The sequence below is a fragment of the Brassica oleracea genome, chromosome C9 (genome assembly GCF_000695525.1).
Source record: "Brassica oleracea var. oleracea cultivar TO1000 chromosome C9, BOL, whole genome shotgun sequence".
Lineage (NCBI taxonomy): Eukaryota > Viridiplantae > Streptophyta > Magnoliopsida > Brassicales > Brassicaceae > Brassica > Brassica oleracea.
In genome coordinates, this window is record NC_027756.1 from 41,122,743 (window position 1) to 41,140,133 (window position 17,391).

Below are 17,391 nucleotides of genomic sequence, written 5' to 3' on the forward strand. Positions count from 1 at the left end.
CAGAAATAAATCTTCAATTCAAATGAGAAACACAATGTAAAAAGACTCGACTGGAAACACATTAGAAAAGTATTATTAGATGACATAAAATAAAACACGCATATTAAAAATCTACATGGCCAAAAATGAAAATTGAACATACCATTCTTTCAAAACTATCTCAACAATGTATTAACAAATTTAATCAACCGCAACTATGCTTATATTAATTTTATTACATAAAACAATTTCAACGAGAACAGATGGTACAAAAAATAAAGAAAACTACAGAAATAACAATTGATACATAATATATATTAATATATTAATGTTAAAACAAAAAGAAGTCACAACCCATTTTTTTCTACCGTGTTGTAGAGCACTTAATCTTCATATAAACTGGCCGATTTTATATTCATTGATTCCATATTGGAACCGAAACCACAAAACACTGTACCGATAGTCTGATACATAGAGGACACGCCCTGGTCATATATGCTATTACTCCACAAACTAACTTTTCCAGTCTCATGTTCAAAAGTTCATAAATTCTCATTCATGAATAGTGAAAATAGGATCTCTTTTTGGTTTGGAACCATACTTCAATACTGAAAGGCGTAATATATAACAACATTCACGGATATGGCACTAGGGTTCGCGCAGTTAGTGATTATAAGCCTCATATGCAAAACATGGTTTGATCCAAGCACATAGTTCAAAGAACAAAAACATCACCAAATAATGAAGAAACTGAACCTGAAGAGTGCAGCCATTCTAGAACCGAGTTCGTCAAAAACTGCCGCTCCTCCTGGGTATATATATCCTTTCAGTTTCAATTAGTTTGTGTTTCTTTGTTTGAAGTTGATGTAATGGAACAAATGAATTAAAAGAAAATTCGATAGGGAGTATTGTCGGAACGAAGAGAATCCAAAGGCTGTTGGATGATGGAGACGAGAGGAAAGGTCCTATGACACTCGCCCTCAGCCTTACACTTTCAAGCCTTCCCCTCCCTCTTAAATTCCTGGTACCTCCTCGTTCTTATTACACTCTATTACGATCAAGCTTGAGAGAGATGATGATGAAAAAGGCTGCAGTTATAAAATATCTTGTGTATTATTGAAATGAACATTTAAATGTATATATAGTAAGCTGTACACTAAACCATTAATCTAATTAACATCTAAACCAGTAAACCGGAGTATGTACCAATAGGCCCACCCCTCAGATGAGCTTATGAAGGCTCATCTTAGATATAAGATGATGAAATTGATGAGAAAACATTGTTTTAGTTATAATATCAGCAACTTGGTCATTTGTAGAACATGGAGAATCTTCAGAATACCTTGATCAAGTCTTTTTAGAATAAAATGACAATCATTCTCAATGTGTTTTGTTCGCTCATGGAACACATGGTTAGTAGCTATGTGAATGGTGGCTGTACTATCAGAGAACAATATCAGTTCTTGCAACCGAGGAACCTTCAAGTCATTGATCAGCCAAACCATTTCCTTCACAGCTTGAGACAGAGATCAGTACTCTGCTTCTGCAGAAGAACATGATTTTGTATCCTGCTTTTTTGACCTCCATGAGATCAGCGAGTCTCCAAGAAACACAGACAAGCCTATTGTTGATCGTTTACTATCAAGGCAAGAGGACCAATCAGCATCAGCAAAGCCCTTTAAAGTCAAATCCGCAGAAGTAGAATAGAAAAGACCTTGGCCAACGTCCCTTTGATATATTGTAATATTCGATAGACTGCCCGAAGATGTAGCATCTTAAGAGCAGAAGAGTATTGGCAAGGCTTTTGATTGACCGCGAAGGGGGTCTCCCCTAGTTGATGATAAAACTGATTACAAACTTGAGAGACTATTAATGAAGCTCACACATTCTTTATACTACTCATGACTACCTAGGTTAAGTGACATAATAATGAGGCCCAAACTCATATCTTAATGGACCTTAATACCTCACGTATCAGATAAGTAGATAACAATATTGCACTCTCACCGAGTTATTCTTTAGTACGAACTACTGTTCCTGAAACATAGGAGTTGTTTGAGTTTGACCTGTTTTATAGCCTTGTCTTTATTTCAAGAACATGATTGTGTACCTTTGTCTATTTGCCCATAACATTAGTTGATTAATCTGCAAGCATTTAGTATACAATATGCTGAGATAGATCCTGATATCTTGGTTAATGAGTTACTGGAAACGTGGTTTGGTCATCACTGTTCTTGGAACTTCTTTAGGTATGTATGTTCTAATTGATAAGAGTCTTATTATTGGTTATCCAATAGTCGGGCCGGTTCATGAATCGGTAACCTATGATATAAGGGGTGATTGGTAAGTGCTGTGAGTGCTTTCCCCAGTTCATTTTTTTTTTTACCTCCACTTTAGTTTACCAATCATGTTTTAAGAAAAAATTAAAACCTACAGCCATAAAAACTAAAATATGAAACATAATAGCTTTGGAAATCAATTTTTCTAGAGCTTTTATATTTAGTGTTCTAGAAATAATTAATCTACAGCTATATCAATAAAATTTACACCTATTATTCTAAAACCAAAAAATAAAAGTCACGGCACTTATTAATCATCTCCGTAATATTGTATGGTTTCTAGAAAGTGGGAGGCTTCAAGTTGGATATTATTATACTGGTTCCAGTTTCATTCGATTTGATCAAACACTAGGAACGTTGACACAAAGCGATTTGGGAAAGTAGTGGGACGCATGCCTCTTAGTTTTCGGTCCCACCACCTCTCTTCTGTATCTACAACCACACACGTATACACGAGTGTTCATGTCGTGTCCGGTATGTTCGTCGTTGAAAATATTTTTTATATATTTATTTATGCTTAGTGAAAAAAGGCAAATGGATATTAGCGTTAAAACGGAGAAAACAAAACACATGAAAGATCCTATGGTTCATGCCTTGGAGGCAGATACATCATCCTCCATACTAGTGGAGGCTTCAGGTGCAGCTGCAGCTGATGCTGATGCGACGGCTACATTTGCCTCCTCAGCCGCAACTACATTTGAGCTGGGGTTAAAGAGAGCCCCACGAGAATGATTAGAGGTAGATGATATTGCAGTTGCGAGGGAGATGGGCATTAAACAAAGCCCCTTTCCTTGAAGGTACTGCATTGCAGATCCCATGTCTTCTTCCATCAGTTTTGCAACTCTCTGTTCTGTTGACCTTAGGCTCTCACTGGATGATCCTGTTCCGTTTCCCTTCCCGTTTACGCCATTGCTAGGTCCAGATAGGGCGTTGAGACGTCCTCCTGCCTACAGTACCAAAGACCATGATGATGGTGATGATTGGTGGTGATATGACATGCCACTTAACCTAAAAAGGGAAACTGACCTCGGAGGTGAGACCATTGAAGCCTGGGCCACCAGCGGCCCTCGCACCACCCAATCTGCTCACGCTTAGTACTTTGACTTGAAGCTGAAGGAACCTAACATACTCTATGATCTCGTCCAGCATTGATGCTTTATCTGTCTGCATCAACCAGTATGGGTTATTACGCAGATCAAGACAAGAGTTTATACAAAACAAGAAAGTATTGTGTACCTTGTTGGTGTTGGGAACTAGTTCTTGAAGAGATTTCATTCTCTCAGCAATACGTTCTCTTCTCAACTGCACAAAAGCCCATACAATCAGATCAACACAAGATAACATACGAGATGGGAAGGTAAGTGAATAATGGAGATATACCCGCTCGGCGATACTGTGAGGATCAGTGGCTTGGCCTCTCCTAGCTCGGACCCTTGGCTTCTGACGAGCCACAGGTGCGCTCGTGGTAGAGACTGTCCCTTGTGCCTGCAAGCCATCTTGGCTTGGACCACCTGACTCCTGCATTAACAAACAACAACACAAAACCATGTCATGTAAGGAAACCGAAAGACTCTTGGGTTATAATGTTTTAATGATGTAAGAGATGATAGCTTTGATGCCTGAGGGTGATGGAACTGGTCGGGGAAAGAGGTGTCGACGGTGAGAGCGTGGAGGAGAGATTGTGGTGGTGGAGGATGAGGAGGGGGAAGAGAAGAGTCCCAACAAGGAGGAAGAGAAGAGAGCATTGACATGGAGTCGAGGAAATAGTCATTATTGTTTTGGTTTATGAACTCTCCCTTTCCTTCTCCATTACCATTCTCCATCTCTTCTGTCTTGTCTTCTTTCTTTGCTTCCCTCTCACGCATTTTTATCCTCACTTTTTTTTGTTATTGTTTAAACGTTTTTAATTTACTGGCCGTTTCATTATTCTATTTTTATATTTATATACTCTCCTATGTATATCTTGGGATATTAATGATGTTGATTACACTAACGGACACTTTTTAACTTTCTATTACACCTAAAGACACTTCTTACATGTGACACACTTTGTTGTGGGCTAGCGACAGATTGTGGACAATTTTGCCCTCAATAGAAACGACACTTGTGGATGGGTGATTTGTGGACGAGTGATGCGTGGTTGGGTGATTTGTGGACGGGTGATGTGTGGATGAGTGATGAGTAATATGTGGACATGTGATGTTAATGTGTTTATAGATAACGTGGACGAACTATTTGTTCTGATTCCATAAAACTATACAACAATACGTGGACATGGACTCATGTTACTAAAATTATACCATAAACATGGACACAAACTCTTTTATCTCCAACACATGCACTTGACTTCTTTGATAAATTATCTATACTATTAAAGCAGGATCCCATTGTCCTTTTATCGTAGCCTGCCCTTTCTTTTTTAATGCTTCCTTACATTTCGAAGAATAATAAAGGGTATTTACGTGAATTACGATCAACACGTTCTGTGTCAAAGTTTTTGAAATGGCCCACGCCTGAATGTAGGCCCAAACGATTTTCCCCTAACCGATTTGTCTAAATGGCCCACGGCAAGCAGATATTCAAAAATTCGGTAACAGTATAACATATTTTAACAATATAAATTTTCTAACGATTTTCCCTTTAATGAATCAGAATATACTAGCTTGCCCATGAAGCATAATAGCTTGCGCATGAAGCATACGTAATAACTACCCAAATTTTTTTTTCATTTAATTCGTTTATGTTAAAAAGATATCTAAACCAACAGAATTGTAAATATTGTTAAGATATGTAAACAACCGCAAACAATATCGATCTCTAAATATTTTTTCTTGATCAATACTCTAAGGGTTTCCTATATTGAATTAAGAATATACGAGAGATATTTTTTAACCAGACATTTAGAACCATCGATTAACCTACTGCGATATAAACACCTACAACATGCCTAAGCTTTCTCACATTTACTCACAACTACATTAGCAATCAAAAAAAAAAATGTCTGCCGCAATGAAAGTGACCCCTTTGAAAGATGTGAAACCCTTCAAGAGTGGCTGGAAAGTACATGTGAAGGTTCTGCACTCTTGGAAGCAGTACAACCCAGTGCACGGGGACACCCTCGAGATGGTGCTATCCGATGAAGCTGTGAGTGTTCTAATACGTGTTTTGTTATTTGTTGTTTAGCGTAATATATAGCTTTACGTTTGTTCACTAACTTTCTTTTTTTTCAACCTGAACTAGGGATGTAAAATACATGCCTCTTGCAAGAGAACTTACATGGAGAGTAAAGGCCGCCTTCTTCCTGTTGGAGCATGGAGGCACATTCAGAATTTCACCCTCAGTCCTTCAACTGGCATGTACCGAGCAACCGATCATCCCTTCAAAATGAGCATCATTCAGAATACGGCAATCACAAGGTCTCCTCTTATCAACGAAGACATGTTTCTAAGCTTGGTGGACTTCCAGAATGTTTTGGGTGGATCACTGAAAACATGTTTTCTCATTGGTAATTATTTACGCAATCTTCTTATCTATTGTACTCTTGTGACCTCTGGCTAAGTATTGATGTTTTTTTTTGAAGATGTGATTGGTCAAGTTATGGACTTGGGAGATCTTGAAACTATTCAAGTCTCAGGCAAACCAAGAATGAAAGTGGAGTTTACCCTTCGCGACATGAAGTTTGTATTCCTGAACGAACTATTTTTTTTTTAGATATCAAGTTAAATTGGTGATGCTGATATTTTTCTTTATATTTTAAATAGTGATGCTCGTGTTCCCTGCTGTCTGTGGGGTAAATTTGCGGAGATCTTCTACGAAGGGTGTAGTAAAGACGAAGAAGGGAAGCCCATTTGTCTAATAAGGTTTGCAAAGATCGGGAGATTTAGAGGTATAAGCTTACTTCAATCTATTAATGACCTTATAATAAGGTTTGTAAAGAACGTGTTATAATATTTATTTACTTTTATAAAATCTGCAGGTGAACTCCAAATCACCAATGCTTTTGAGGCATCACTGCTCTTGATTAATCCTGACATAGCAGAAACTGCGGCTTTCAAACAAATGTAGTGTTTTTTTAATTATATGATAATTACTGCCTATACATGTAATTTTGAACTACTCTCTTATATTATTTGGTTATAAACGTTTGTTAGGTTTGTTGATGAGGTTAAACCCCTCGCCATTTGTGAGGGTCGTGATTAAATACTTGATTTGGAAGAGGTGAAAAGTATCCAAGACAAGCGTGACAAATGGATGCTCTTTCCCAAGAGAACCATCCATGGACTTCTTGAATCCACTCAGGTAACCATTCGTTTTTTATTGAAGTTGTTAGTTTCTTATAGTGATTCAATTATGTTTTAAAACAGCCTTATTTACTAGGTGGAGAAGTGCTTGGTCGAGTGCAAAGTCTATGCTATTGACTCGGATTGGGGCTGGTATTACTTTGGTTGCTGCACATGCAACAAAAAGGTAGTGAAAGTGGGAACTTTAGTTAAGACAATTCATGGAAAGGAGGTCACTACACATCTCTGGTGGTGTGAGGTGTGCAAAGAGAATGTTTCAAGTGTGTCACCAAGGTGAGAATTTTAGAACACTTTTTTTATTCAAACCGTATGTATTTTGAAACATTCTTAATTAGACTCTCATTTACGCAATCTGCTTACTGATGTTTTTGTTTGTAGGTTTAAGCTCCATTTGATTGTTAAGGATGACACAGGAGAAACAAAACTGATGTTACTTGACCAAATTGCCAAGGGAATGATCGTCGAATCGGCTGCGACTCTCTTGAATGGATCATTTGATGAGGTATGCATTACATAGTGTGTCTATTTTGAGTTATTTTCGAGATTCTTGAGTTGTTACTAATATATTCTGATTTGGACTTTTTGTCATCAAGCTTAAGGATCCTACAGATTTGCCTGACGCCATTCTTGCTGTTGTTGGAAAGACTTTCACATTTGGAATTTCTGTGGAAAAGGAACATGTTTCGTATGGATCTGAAATCTACAAGGTTGGGAAAATCTCCTGTGAAAGCCAAATTGTTTTCACTGAGTCAGCCAATGTTGAGAGTTCTGAGTCTGATCAAGATCTAGCTCTTACAAGTGGAGAAGAGGTATGACTGTATTTTTATTTTGAGTGATGTGCAGTATTATAAATTTTAATGCATTTGTTGTATTAATAATGAGACTTGCTAAAGTTTATGTTTCTTATTTTGCAGAATTCTATCAATCTCCTTGACAATGAAGAACACATTGAAGGATTGTCCACACCATCCACGAAGAGAAAGGGAGCATGGTCAGACCCACCACGAGATATCACTTCGACTCCAAAGAATCTTCGCTCAAAAACTATCAAGGTGGAGAAGATGAGTGATTTGGAGGCTGAAGCAGGCAAGAAGACCTAAATCTGCAAGCCTGAAGTTTCTGTTTTTTTTTGTTTGGTTTTTTTTGTTTTCTTTTTTTCTGAAGCGAGTTCATGTTTTGGTTTTTTTTTTTAATAATTGTTTGGTTTTCGTTTTTTATTTTTGGTTATGTTTTTGGTTAAACTTATTATAATAAAGTATGCTTCAGATAATTTCTTTGTTTTTTTTTCCTTTAATTTGTTAATTACTATATTTATTAAAAAGCATTGCTTGCTGTGTAAGCTACGATTTAGTCTAAAATTGCTCAACTGTAGACTAAAATTTGTTAACTGTTTTGATTGTTTACATTCATAAAAAGTAACCATGTATCGCAATCCACTGTGTTCCCTAGGTACCAATATCAGTTACATACCTAACCTCCAAACATCTATGTATTGCAATCCACTGTGTTCCCTAACTACCAATCAGTTTCATACCTAACCTGCATTAGATATGGTTTTAAGAATGGGCTTACTTTATCAAGGGGAGTTCTATATGGGCGTATCTATGAGGGAGATTCCATTGTTGCCATGTCCAAATCATCTACTGATTTCTTGCACCTTAAGTAAACCGGCTCCTGGAAGATCAAAGTTGATGATGGTTAGCAATTTTTTTTGAGACCTATTTATAAAATAGACCCCTAATACTCACAAAGGTAATTCAATATACTATAGTTTATTTTTTAACCATAAATAAAAAAGACAATAACTAAACTTGCGCAGGCAATCCAGTAACAAGGTAGTATCCTATATTTCCTAACTAATTATTCTTCAATCTGGCCAAAAGAATAACGCCGAGTCTATTTTGCAGCAGAGAACGATGAAAGATACAACCAAAAAGACAGTACCAACTGGATCTACCAGTAAGAGAAAACACAGTACAAAAAACAATGAAACTATTGCTAACAACGAGAATTCAGCTATCTTGTGTAAGTTGTCCTTTGCCTATGTTTATAAAGATGGTGTTCAGGAATGATGTGTTGTGTTTTGTTTTCATGTAATAAAATTCATACTTGACAAAGCACAAGCAAACATCGTGTCCACTCAAAGCACTATCAATTCAGCGACAATTGATTTTTCTAAGGAAAATACAATCATACAGGGACCACCTCAGAGGTTAAAAACGACTGATAACATTTTCTGTAAGTCTTCATTATCCTGTAAAATTTAGTTTGCTTGAGATTGTATTGTCGGGCATTACTAATCTTTTTTTATTGTCTTAAGCCCAAGCTAACTCACAGATACCACCCATTTCGTTAAGTTCACGCTCAATAGCTCAACGTCTTCGTTTTAAGAGGAAGAGAACAAAAAATTCCATTGAAGGAGAACTAATTATGTTATCTGATATTACCAATCAAGTTCCTTCTGGAACCACACAGACACAACAATCTTATCTCACTCCAACGCATGATGAGAGAACTAGAGCGAATACAAGAATTCATTCAACGACTACGCCTACTGGAACTAAAACAGATGACCAAGTCAAAGGAAACCCGTGTGCATCTGCTAAGAGGCTAAGAAAGAACGATTATTTTTCATGTAAGTCCTGTGCTATTCAGTTAGTCCCTGTCTATGTGTTGTATTGCTCTTTACGGTTTTGGTTTTATTAAATTGTGGTTCTGATGTCATTTACCAGCCCGTTCTAACCTTCACACTCCACCAACTTCTTTTCCTACAAGCTCTATACCTCTATCTGATACGACCGATGTCAGTCCTTCTGTAAGGACACAGACACAACAAGACGTTCTAACTCCTACATTTGAATCATCTAAGTCCAGATTAACAGCTAAAGGTGATTATTATTTGTGTTGTTCTGCGTTTTTTTTCTGACAAGCCTTGGGAAGTTATCAAGATCATAACATTATGTCTGCATAATTTATAAAATTTGTTTGTTTTCAGAAAAAGGAAAAGGAAAAGCTGTTGCATGTGGGAAAAAATCAAAAACAGTTCATGGTATGTAGTTTATGTTATCTAGGGCGTATTGTATTGAATTCACTGATTATGTATACATTGTTTTCAGGAATTTATATATCTGTATGTTTACATTGTTTTGAGGAATTTATATATCCTTCATGCTTTGTTTTATAGCAACAGAAACAGAAGGAGTTGGCCTTCATGGTGATGGATACTCGAGTGAAGAAAATGATGAATCTATATATCATGATTACGAGGGTAATTAATACGCACAAATCCTATGGATAGTTTAAAGTTCTTTAATGTTAAAAATATAGAGAACAGCGAAAGAACTTAACATGAAAATTTTAAAATAAAAGGTGCATATGAAGTCGAAGGAGAACAACATTATGATTGCTGCAGTGAAGAAAGTGACACGAAGTCTGAATCAAATGTGAATTTTGACATTATGTCAAAAGAATCAGACACAGTTGGACCCTCCAAAAGGAAAACTTCTTCGAAGGAGAAAAACAGTAGGCTAAATTTTTTAATTTTTAAGTTTAATTCGTTTCATTGACTGTGTTTGTCTATAATTTACCAATTAGTTTTGTTCATTTTTTTTTCCACTTTCAGGATACATCGACGAAGGTGATGCAACACATAAATGTGAGCATTGTGGGGCTATCATGTGGTATGGTGAGCGTATAAACAGGAAAAGATATGCCCGTAAACCTAAATTTTCTATGTGTTGTGGGCACGGTCAGGTTCAGCTGCCACTTTTAAAGGAATTCCCAGATATATTGAAAATATTGCTGACAGAGGATGATGAAATGAGTAGATATTTTCGTGAGAATATTAGAGTTATCAACATGGTTTTCTCATTTACATCTCTTGGTGGCAAAGTGGACCGCTCTGTTAAAAAAGGTATTGGCCCTCAGATTTCAAGGAGAGAACTACCATTTGATGGGTAGTCTAAAGCCACCAAACGGTGAACCCAAGTTTGGTCAGCTTTATATTGTTGACACAGAAAATGAGATAGTCAACCGATCTGGTATTCTCGGGTAATTTTTTGATTCATAGTTTAACCAGTTTGAGATATGATTTTCATTAATAAATGAGTTTAAACTAATCTGGACGACCTCGTGTTTATATTTTTCTCAGAAAATACAAGAAATCAACTGAAAAAGCAAGGAAAGATGCACTTAGGAAAAAAATTAACAGGCGTTAATGGCTATGCAAGACGAGTGCAACCCCTATGTCCATCAATTTAGATCAGCATGTGATCGATTTGACACTAATCCTGACCAGACATTTCATATGCGTATCACTAGTAGTCGAGAGAAAGATGGAAGAACATATGATACTCCTACCGCATCTAAAGTAGCTGCACTAATTCCTGGAGATTTCAATTTGGACATGGATAAAAGGGATATTGTGTTGCAAGAGAAACAGACGGGATGGCTTAAGAGGATTAGTGAAATTCACCCTGCTTATCTGGCTCTTCAATATCCTCTGATCTTTACATATGGTGAAGATGGGTTCAGACTTGGGATTCAAAAGAGAGAAACGGACGCAACACCAAAGTTAAAGAGGAAGGCACTCAGCATGAGACAATGGTATGCGTTTCGCTTACAAGAAAGAGAGAATGAGTGTCATACTATTCTCCATTCGAGAAGATTGTTTCAGCAATTTTTGGTCGATGGTTATACAACAATTGAGGCGAACAGGCTGTTTTACCTTAGAATGAACCAGAAAAGTCTCAGATCGGACAGCTATGAAACTATCCAACAAGCTGAAAACTCGGGCAAAACAGATATGCATGACCAAGGAAGTCGATTTGTGCTACCAGCATCCTTTACGGGAGGAGCAAGATACATGAAGAATATGTATTTAGATGCCATGGCTATCTGTAAATATTTTGGGTTTCCTGACTACTTTATAACATTTACTTGCAATCCTAAATGGCCGGAGATCACCAGGCATCTACAACCCAGAAAGCTTACTGCTGAAGATAGGCCAGAGATTCTCTCCAGAATCTTTAAAATCAAATTGGAATCTCTTATGACAGATTTAACAGATAAACAACTTTTGGGGAAGACATCTTCGGGTGAGTTATTCAGTACGATTTGACCATTCCTGTTTTTGGTCTGTAATTTATCAGTCTAATTTTTTTTTTTTTTGCAGCAATGTATACGATTGAATTCCAGAAACGTGGCCTACCCCATGCACACATTCTGTTATTCATGCATCCTTATTCCAAGATTAGAACAAACGATGACATTGACAAAATCATCTCAGCAGAAATTCCAGATAAAGAAAACGACTCAGAGCTTTATGAAGTGGTTAAGGACATGATGATCCATGGTCCTTGTGGAGCTGTTAATTTGAACTCTCCATGCATGGAGAATGGGCAATGTTCGAAGCAGTATCCTAAGACTCATGTTGAAAAAACATATGTGAACAAGGAAGGATTTCCAGTTTATAGAAGAAGGAAAGAGGGGAATGGATTTATAGAGAAAAAAGGATTCAAGTGTGACAACACCCATGTCATACCTTATAACAAGGAGTTGTCTCTTCGTTATCGAGCTCACATTAATGTGGAATGGTGCAATCAGAATGGTGCTGTAAATACTTATTCAAGTATATTAATAAAGGGCAGGATCGTGTTACTGTTGCTGTTGAACCTCCGGATAATGGTTCGTCGAAAGAAAATAATTCTGTACCAGCAGGTGATTAACGTGCATTAGAAGTAATTATTTAACTGCTGTGAGCAGTGTTTTTTTTTGTATGACATTGTCTGCTCTCTACTAACGGATTTGCTTTAATGTTTTTCAGATGTGAGTGCGCCTAATTCTGAGACTTGCACAAATGCAGCTTCAAAAGAAGATAGTAAAAATGAGATCAAAGACTTTTTTAACTGCAGGTGCAAATTATTTCGACTCTGTTTTTGCTTATATTTCGATTTTTAAAATATTTTAAAATTAACATCTATGACTATAATTTTTTTACAGATATGTATCTGCAAGTGAAGGTGGATGGAGGATCTTTCAGTTCCCAATACATTATAGATCAACTCCAGTTGAGAGAATACAATTCCACCTACCAGGAAAACAGATCATTGTTTTTAAGGATGATGACACATACGAAAAAGTGACCAGCCGAAAGCTCATTGAAAATACTATGTTTCTGGGCTGGTTCGAATTGTGCAAGGTTAGTGAAGTTGCTCGGACTCTGACTTTAGCTGAGGTTCCAACAATGTTTACTTGGAATAAAAAGGAGAAGAAGTTTCATGATTGAAAGAAAGGATTTAGTATTGGGAGAATCAATTATGCACCACGTAAGATCGAAGAAGTTTACTACATGTGTGTCTTGCTAAACATTGTTAAAGGTCCGTTTGAGGATAAGGACATAAGAACTTTCAACGGTGTTGTTTATGAAACATATAAAGAGACATGTTTTGCAAGAGGGCTACTTGAAGATGATCAAGAATATATTGATGAGCTTGTGAGAACAAGTTTTACTGGAATCATACATGCGCCATGCATTTGTGATCATGTTAATGTCTGGTACTTTGTCAAAGCCTGAAGATGTGTGGGAGAATACTTTGGAATTCCTTTCTGAGGACATTCAATATAAACGAAGACAGCAACTGCATCGACCAGGTAATATATGGTATTTATTTGAGTCTGATTGCGTGGATTCTATTACTAAAACACCACTTAACGATTCTGAACTTGTGACACACGCATATCTTTGTTTGTCGGATGAAGAAAAAAAAGAAGCAGCCCTTATAGAGATCGAAAAGATTTAAAAAAGTAATGGAACTTCTTTGGCTAACTGGACCTCTATGCCACAGCCAATCCCAGACATCATTAATGAAAACGTGCTGATTATGGATGAGCTCAGTTAGAACAGGGAGGAGTTAAAAGCTGATCATGATCGTGACTTTCTAAAACTCACTAATGAGCAAAGGAAAATCTATGATGAGATTACCGATGCTGGTTTTACTAAGAAAAGGAGGTGTGTTTATTGTTTATGGGTTTGGTGGAACTCGAAAAACCTTCTTGTGGAAGCTGCTTTCTGCTGCTATCAGAATGAGGGGTGAAATCTGTCTGAATGTGGCATCAAGTGGAATAGCTTCTCTATTGCTACCAGGAGGAAGAACAGCACATTCTAGATTCGGGATTCCTATAAACCCAGATGAGTTTTCTTATTGCAATCTGGTACCAGGAACTGATCAGGCGGATTTGGTGAAAGAAGCCTCTCTTATCATCTGGGACGAAGCTCCAATGATGAGTAAGCACTGTTTTGAGTCTTTGGATAGAAGCATGGCAGATATAATTGGAAACAAAGATAACATACCATTTGCCGGGAAAGTAGTTGTCTTGGGTGGAGATTTTAGACAAGTACAGCCAGTTATTCATGGAGCTGGAAGGCCGGAAATAGTTCTGGAGTCACTTAATTCTTCTCATCTCTGGAAGCATGTTAAAGTTTTAGAGCTAACAAAGAACATGAGGCTAATGTCAAATGATCTCACACCTGAAGATGCAAAAGAATTACAGGAGTTTTCGCAGTGGATTTTAGATGTTGGAGATGGAAAAATTGGTGATGGAAACGATGGCGAAGCTCTAATCACTATTCCAGATACGTGGCCGGCCTCTTTGTATATTTTTTGGTTCTTGTTAATAATCTTACAAGCCATTTCACGATTTATTCGAATCTATATACAATCAATTTTACATTTATTTTTTGTTTCTGTTTCTTCAAAAAGTTTCATTGTCATGTCAGGTAGGTAAACACTTTGAATGATTAAAATGTTCTTAGTTTTGCAATTAATTTTGTAATAAATTTAAAATTGTGCAAATCCAAACTCAAGGGGTTTATATGAGTGTATAGTATATCAGGCCCAAGGCCCAAATTTAAAGCGGTCCATTTCGTTGATATGTCGGTCCAGCTATATATAGATACTATGTCGTTTTGTTTCCTCTCTAGCATCTTCATCTTCCTCTCTTCGATTTCCAAAAATTAAATCACAATTGATCGGAAACCTAAAAGTATCTTCCTCTTGCTCCGCGACGATGCACAACCGTCGCCAGATCCTCGTTAAATCCCCTTACCATCAACAGTCCGTGGCTCTTCAATTGGATCCTACGCAATCCGTATTAACTCTTTCAAATCTCACTTCCTTGCTCGAACCCACGCATCGTAGATCATCGCTATCTGATTTCTCCGTCTCTCTCGATGGAAAGCCTCTGAACGCCTCCACACGGATCCAAGTATCCAACCTCCCTCCCGTCTCCATGCTCGCTCTCCACCCTCGTCTCCTCGGAGGCGGAGGAGACGGCGGCGCGACGGGAGCAGAGTCGCGCGATTGCTACCTCAAGATGTACGCGGAGAAGAAGCCTGACAAGGTCGACCCCAACGAGCAGAGGCTATCAAAGTGGCTGAACTGCGCCTTGTCTAACGAGCCTTTGGCTGAGCCCTGCGTGGTTGATCTCCTCGGGAACTTGTTTAACAAAGAAGCTTTGGTGAACGCGTTGTTGACTAAGAAGTTGCCTAAGCAGTTCTCTTACATCAAGGGTCTGAAGGATATGGTGAATATCAAGCTCACGCATGTGGCTGGGGGTGATGGTTTGTCGGGAGATACGACCAGCGCTCAGTTTCAGTGTCCGGTCTCGGGGCTTGAGTTTAATGGGAAGTACAAGTTTTTCGCTTTGAGGGGGTGTGGGCATGTGATGAGCGCCAAGGCGTTGAAGGAAGTGAAGTCTTCGTCGTGTTTGGTGTGTCACGCGGATGTTAAGGATTGTGATAAGATTGTGATAAACGGTACGGAGGAGGAGGTGAGCTTGTTGAGGGAGAAGATGGAGGAGGAGAAGGCGAAGGTGAGAGAGAAGAAAGGTGGCTCGAAGAAGAGCAAGAAAGGCGTTGCTGTGGTGGCTGATGCAAGTGTGAAGGTGGCGAAGAGACAGATGGATGATGTGAATGTGAATGGTAATGGCGTTAGTGTGAAGAAGTTCAAGGCAGGGGATGCAGTGCCGGTTAATGCTACAAAGGAAGTCTATGCTTCTCTCTTTACTTCCTCCAAGAAGAAGTCTGATTTCAGGGAGACTTACTCTTGCAGGTCACTGCCTCTGGGAAGGAACTGATTTGTTTGAACACTTGTTGTCTGTTTCCTTCTTTGCATTGTGATTTTGTAATTTCAATATTGGATGATATCACGTTTTTACTCACTCTTCTGTCGCAGTTGGCATAACTATGTTTGCATTCCACTGTAATAAAACTTGGAGATAATTGTTGTATCATCAGCTGGAACTGTAAGTGTGTACTAGATTTTGATCCGAGCTTTTAAAGCTCCGATTTATTTTTTTTTTTTTTCAATTGACAAATATTTAGTAAATGTCATATTTCATATATTTGTCTTTTATTTTATAAAAGACTTAAATTTTTTATCTTTCTTTATCGTGTTTCATTTTAAATGACTATTTATGTTTAAAAAATTAAACTGTATTTCTTTAATGAATTAAATTGGTATAACTCTGATAAATTAATTTTATTATATGGTTAATATTTTTAATAAAAATAATTATATACTTTTAATAAAAAATTATACTTTTCAATGAAAAAATCAAATTTTTTTTATGAATGCTTAAATTATATTAAGAAAAGAAAAAAATAATTAAGAACGGTTGAAAAAAATTATTTGAACTTGGACTCAATGGCCCAAAGGAAAAAAATGTGAGAATTTGATCTGATTTCTTAATCAGTCCAAATTATCCAAGAGAGATCTGATGTGGATAGTGGGCTGGATCCAAAAAAAGAGCCCAATATAGATGTGTTATTAATATTACTTGATTGCCCTTAATGAAACATGCAATGTTAGTAAAGAAATGACAAGTTAAGGTAAAAAAGACAATAGGATCTTGTTTTAATAGTATAGATGTATGCTCTTTACATGAATTATATAAGTTCTCCAAAAAAACAAGCGGATTTGCACAGACTGTTTTCATGCAAGGCCCAGAGTTCCCAAATCGTGGCAACTTGTGCTAAAAAAGTGCTCTCATTGGCTTAGGCGTGCCTCTCTTATTAGCACCTGTGCCAGCATTGATGTAGAACAATTGTCAAGATTGAGTCCTTTCATGAGGAAAATAAAATGACACAGGGGATTTAGGCATTAACCTCATCAGCAAACTTGATCAAGATAGTAGCACGAGGGCGTTGCTGTCCTTCAATGGGCACAAAATGAGCCGTGGCCACAGCAGGAAACCTGTATGGTTAGGACCCAACCTGAAGGACCCTAAGATCGGCTCATTCGAATGGATCAGATTTGGATATGAACTCCAGATGGAGAACTGGATGGATTGAAGGGTCGCACGAAGGTTGCGGAATGGCCTTCGATATTCCCGATTTCAGATGGTGCTTGATATGACTCACAAGTCCACCAAATGAAGAATCTTTCGTCGTTGCTTGATATGACTCACAAGACCAACGATTTGAGGAAGTGTTTACTTGGATATGACTCACCAAGAAACAAGACAAGTTCTTAAACGAAGAACAAAGAGTTTAACTCAAACTTTAGACAAAATCGATTTTTGATTTATTAAAATGAAAGAGTTTCATACTTATAGAGTTTTGTAGATCTAGGAATTAAATAGAAAACTAGATCTAGATCTAGATCTAGTCAATACACGGAAATAAAGAGAGAAAGCTAGTCAAAGTGACCGTTCGGCTTCTGTCGAGATGCATCCGAACCGGCTAAGTCCAAAGCGGTAAGGATCAGCACATA

At 37.5% G+C, this 17,391-nt stretch overlaps 3 protein-coding genes and 1 long non-coding RNA gene across 5 annotated transcripts; 2 read left to right on the forward strand and 2 right to left on the reverse strand.

The window, feature by feature from the left end:
• Positions 1 to 2,905: 2,905 nt before the first annotated feature.
• Positions 2,906 to 4,189, reverse strand: LOC106317184 (transcription factor bHLH82-like). Its single transcript, XM_013755035.1, has 5 exons — positions 3,938 to 4,189; positions 3,699 to 3,836; positions 3,555 to 3,620; positions 3,345 to 3,482; positions 2,906 to 3,265 (listed from the first exon to the last, which is right to left on the reverse strand). The coding sequence occupies exons 1-5, from the start codon at positions 4,181 to 4,183 to the stop codon at positions 2,906 to 2,908; spliced, it is 948 nt and encodes a 315-aa protein (XP_013610489.1). The 5' UTR covers positions 4,184 to 4,189.
• Positions 4,190 to 5,149: 960 nt separating this feature from the next.
• On the reverse strand, positions 5,150 to 8,287 carry LOC106316462. 2 transcript variants are annotated; one of them, XR_001264834.1, is made up of 3 exons: positions 8,192 to 8,287; positions 5,595 to 5,695; positions 5,150 to 5,471 (listed from the first exon to the last, which is right to left on the reverse strand). It is a non-coding gene; the product is annotated as an uncharacterized LOC106316462 (long non-coding RNA). The 2 variants fall into 2 exon arrangements; XR_001264833.1 differs by having other exon boundaries at positions 5,151 to 5,460.
• Positions 8,288 to 10,835: 2,548 nt separating this feature from the next.
• On the forward strand, positions 10,836 to 12,905 carry LOC106315026. The gene is made up of 5 exons (XM_013752805.1): positions 10,836 to 11,715; positions 11,793 to 12,154; positions 12,268 to 12,337; positions 12,444 to 12,531; positions 12,620 to 12,905. Exons 1-5 carry the CDS (start codon positions 10,836 to 10,838, stop codon positions 12,903 to 12,905), a joined length of 1,686 nt encoding a protein of 561 aa, XP_013608259.1.
• Positions 12,906 to 14,598: 1,693 nt separating this feature from the next.
• LOC106312932 (protein RTF2 homolog) lies at positions 14,599 to 15,920 on the forward strand. The gene has a single exon (XM_013750635.1). It carries the CDS (start codon positions 14,687 to 14,689, stop codon positions 15,752 to 15,754), a length of 1,068 nt encoding a protein of 355 aa, XP_013606089.1. The 5' UTR covers positions 14,599 to 14,686; the 3' UTR covers positions 15,755 to 15,920.
• The last annotated feature ends 1,471 nt before the right edge of the window (positions 15,921 to 17,391 follow it).

What these genes read in the sequence shown, in the direction of transcription:
- LOC106317184 (XM_013755035.1), bottom strand. Translation starts at nt 4,183, where the DNA reads ATGCGTGAGAGGGAAGCAAAGAAAGAAGACAAGACAGAAGAGATGGAG. An exon ending in ACCAGTTCCATCACCCTCAG is followed by an intron (nt 3,837 to 3,937) that starts GCATCAAAGCTA and finishes TTGTTAATGCAG; the next exon opens with GAGTCAGGTGGTCCAAGCCA. An exon ending in CTCACAGTATCGCCGAGCGG is followed by an intron (nt 3,621 to 3,698) that starts GTATATCTCCAT and finishes GCTTTTGTGCAG; the next exon opens with TTGAGAAGAGAACGTATTGC.
- LOC106315026 (XM_013752805.1), top strand. Translation starts at nt 10,836, where the DNA reads ATGGCTATGCAAGACGAGTGCAACCCCTATGTCCATCAATTTAGATCA. An exon ending in TCAAGTGTGACAACACCCAT is followed by an intron (nt 12,155 to 12,267) that starts GTCATACCTTAT and finishes AATAAAGGGCAG; the next exon opens with GATCGTGTTACTGTTGCTGT. An exon ending in AAATAATTCTGTACCAGCAG is followed by an intron (nt 12,338 to 12,443) that starts GTGATTAACGTG and finishes AATGTTTTTCAG; the next exon opens with ATGTGAGTGCGCCTAATTCT.
- LOC106312932 (XM_013750635.1), top strand. Translation starts at nt 14,687, where the DNA reads ATGCACAACCGTCGCCAGATCCTCGTTAAATCCCCTTACCATCAACAG.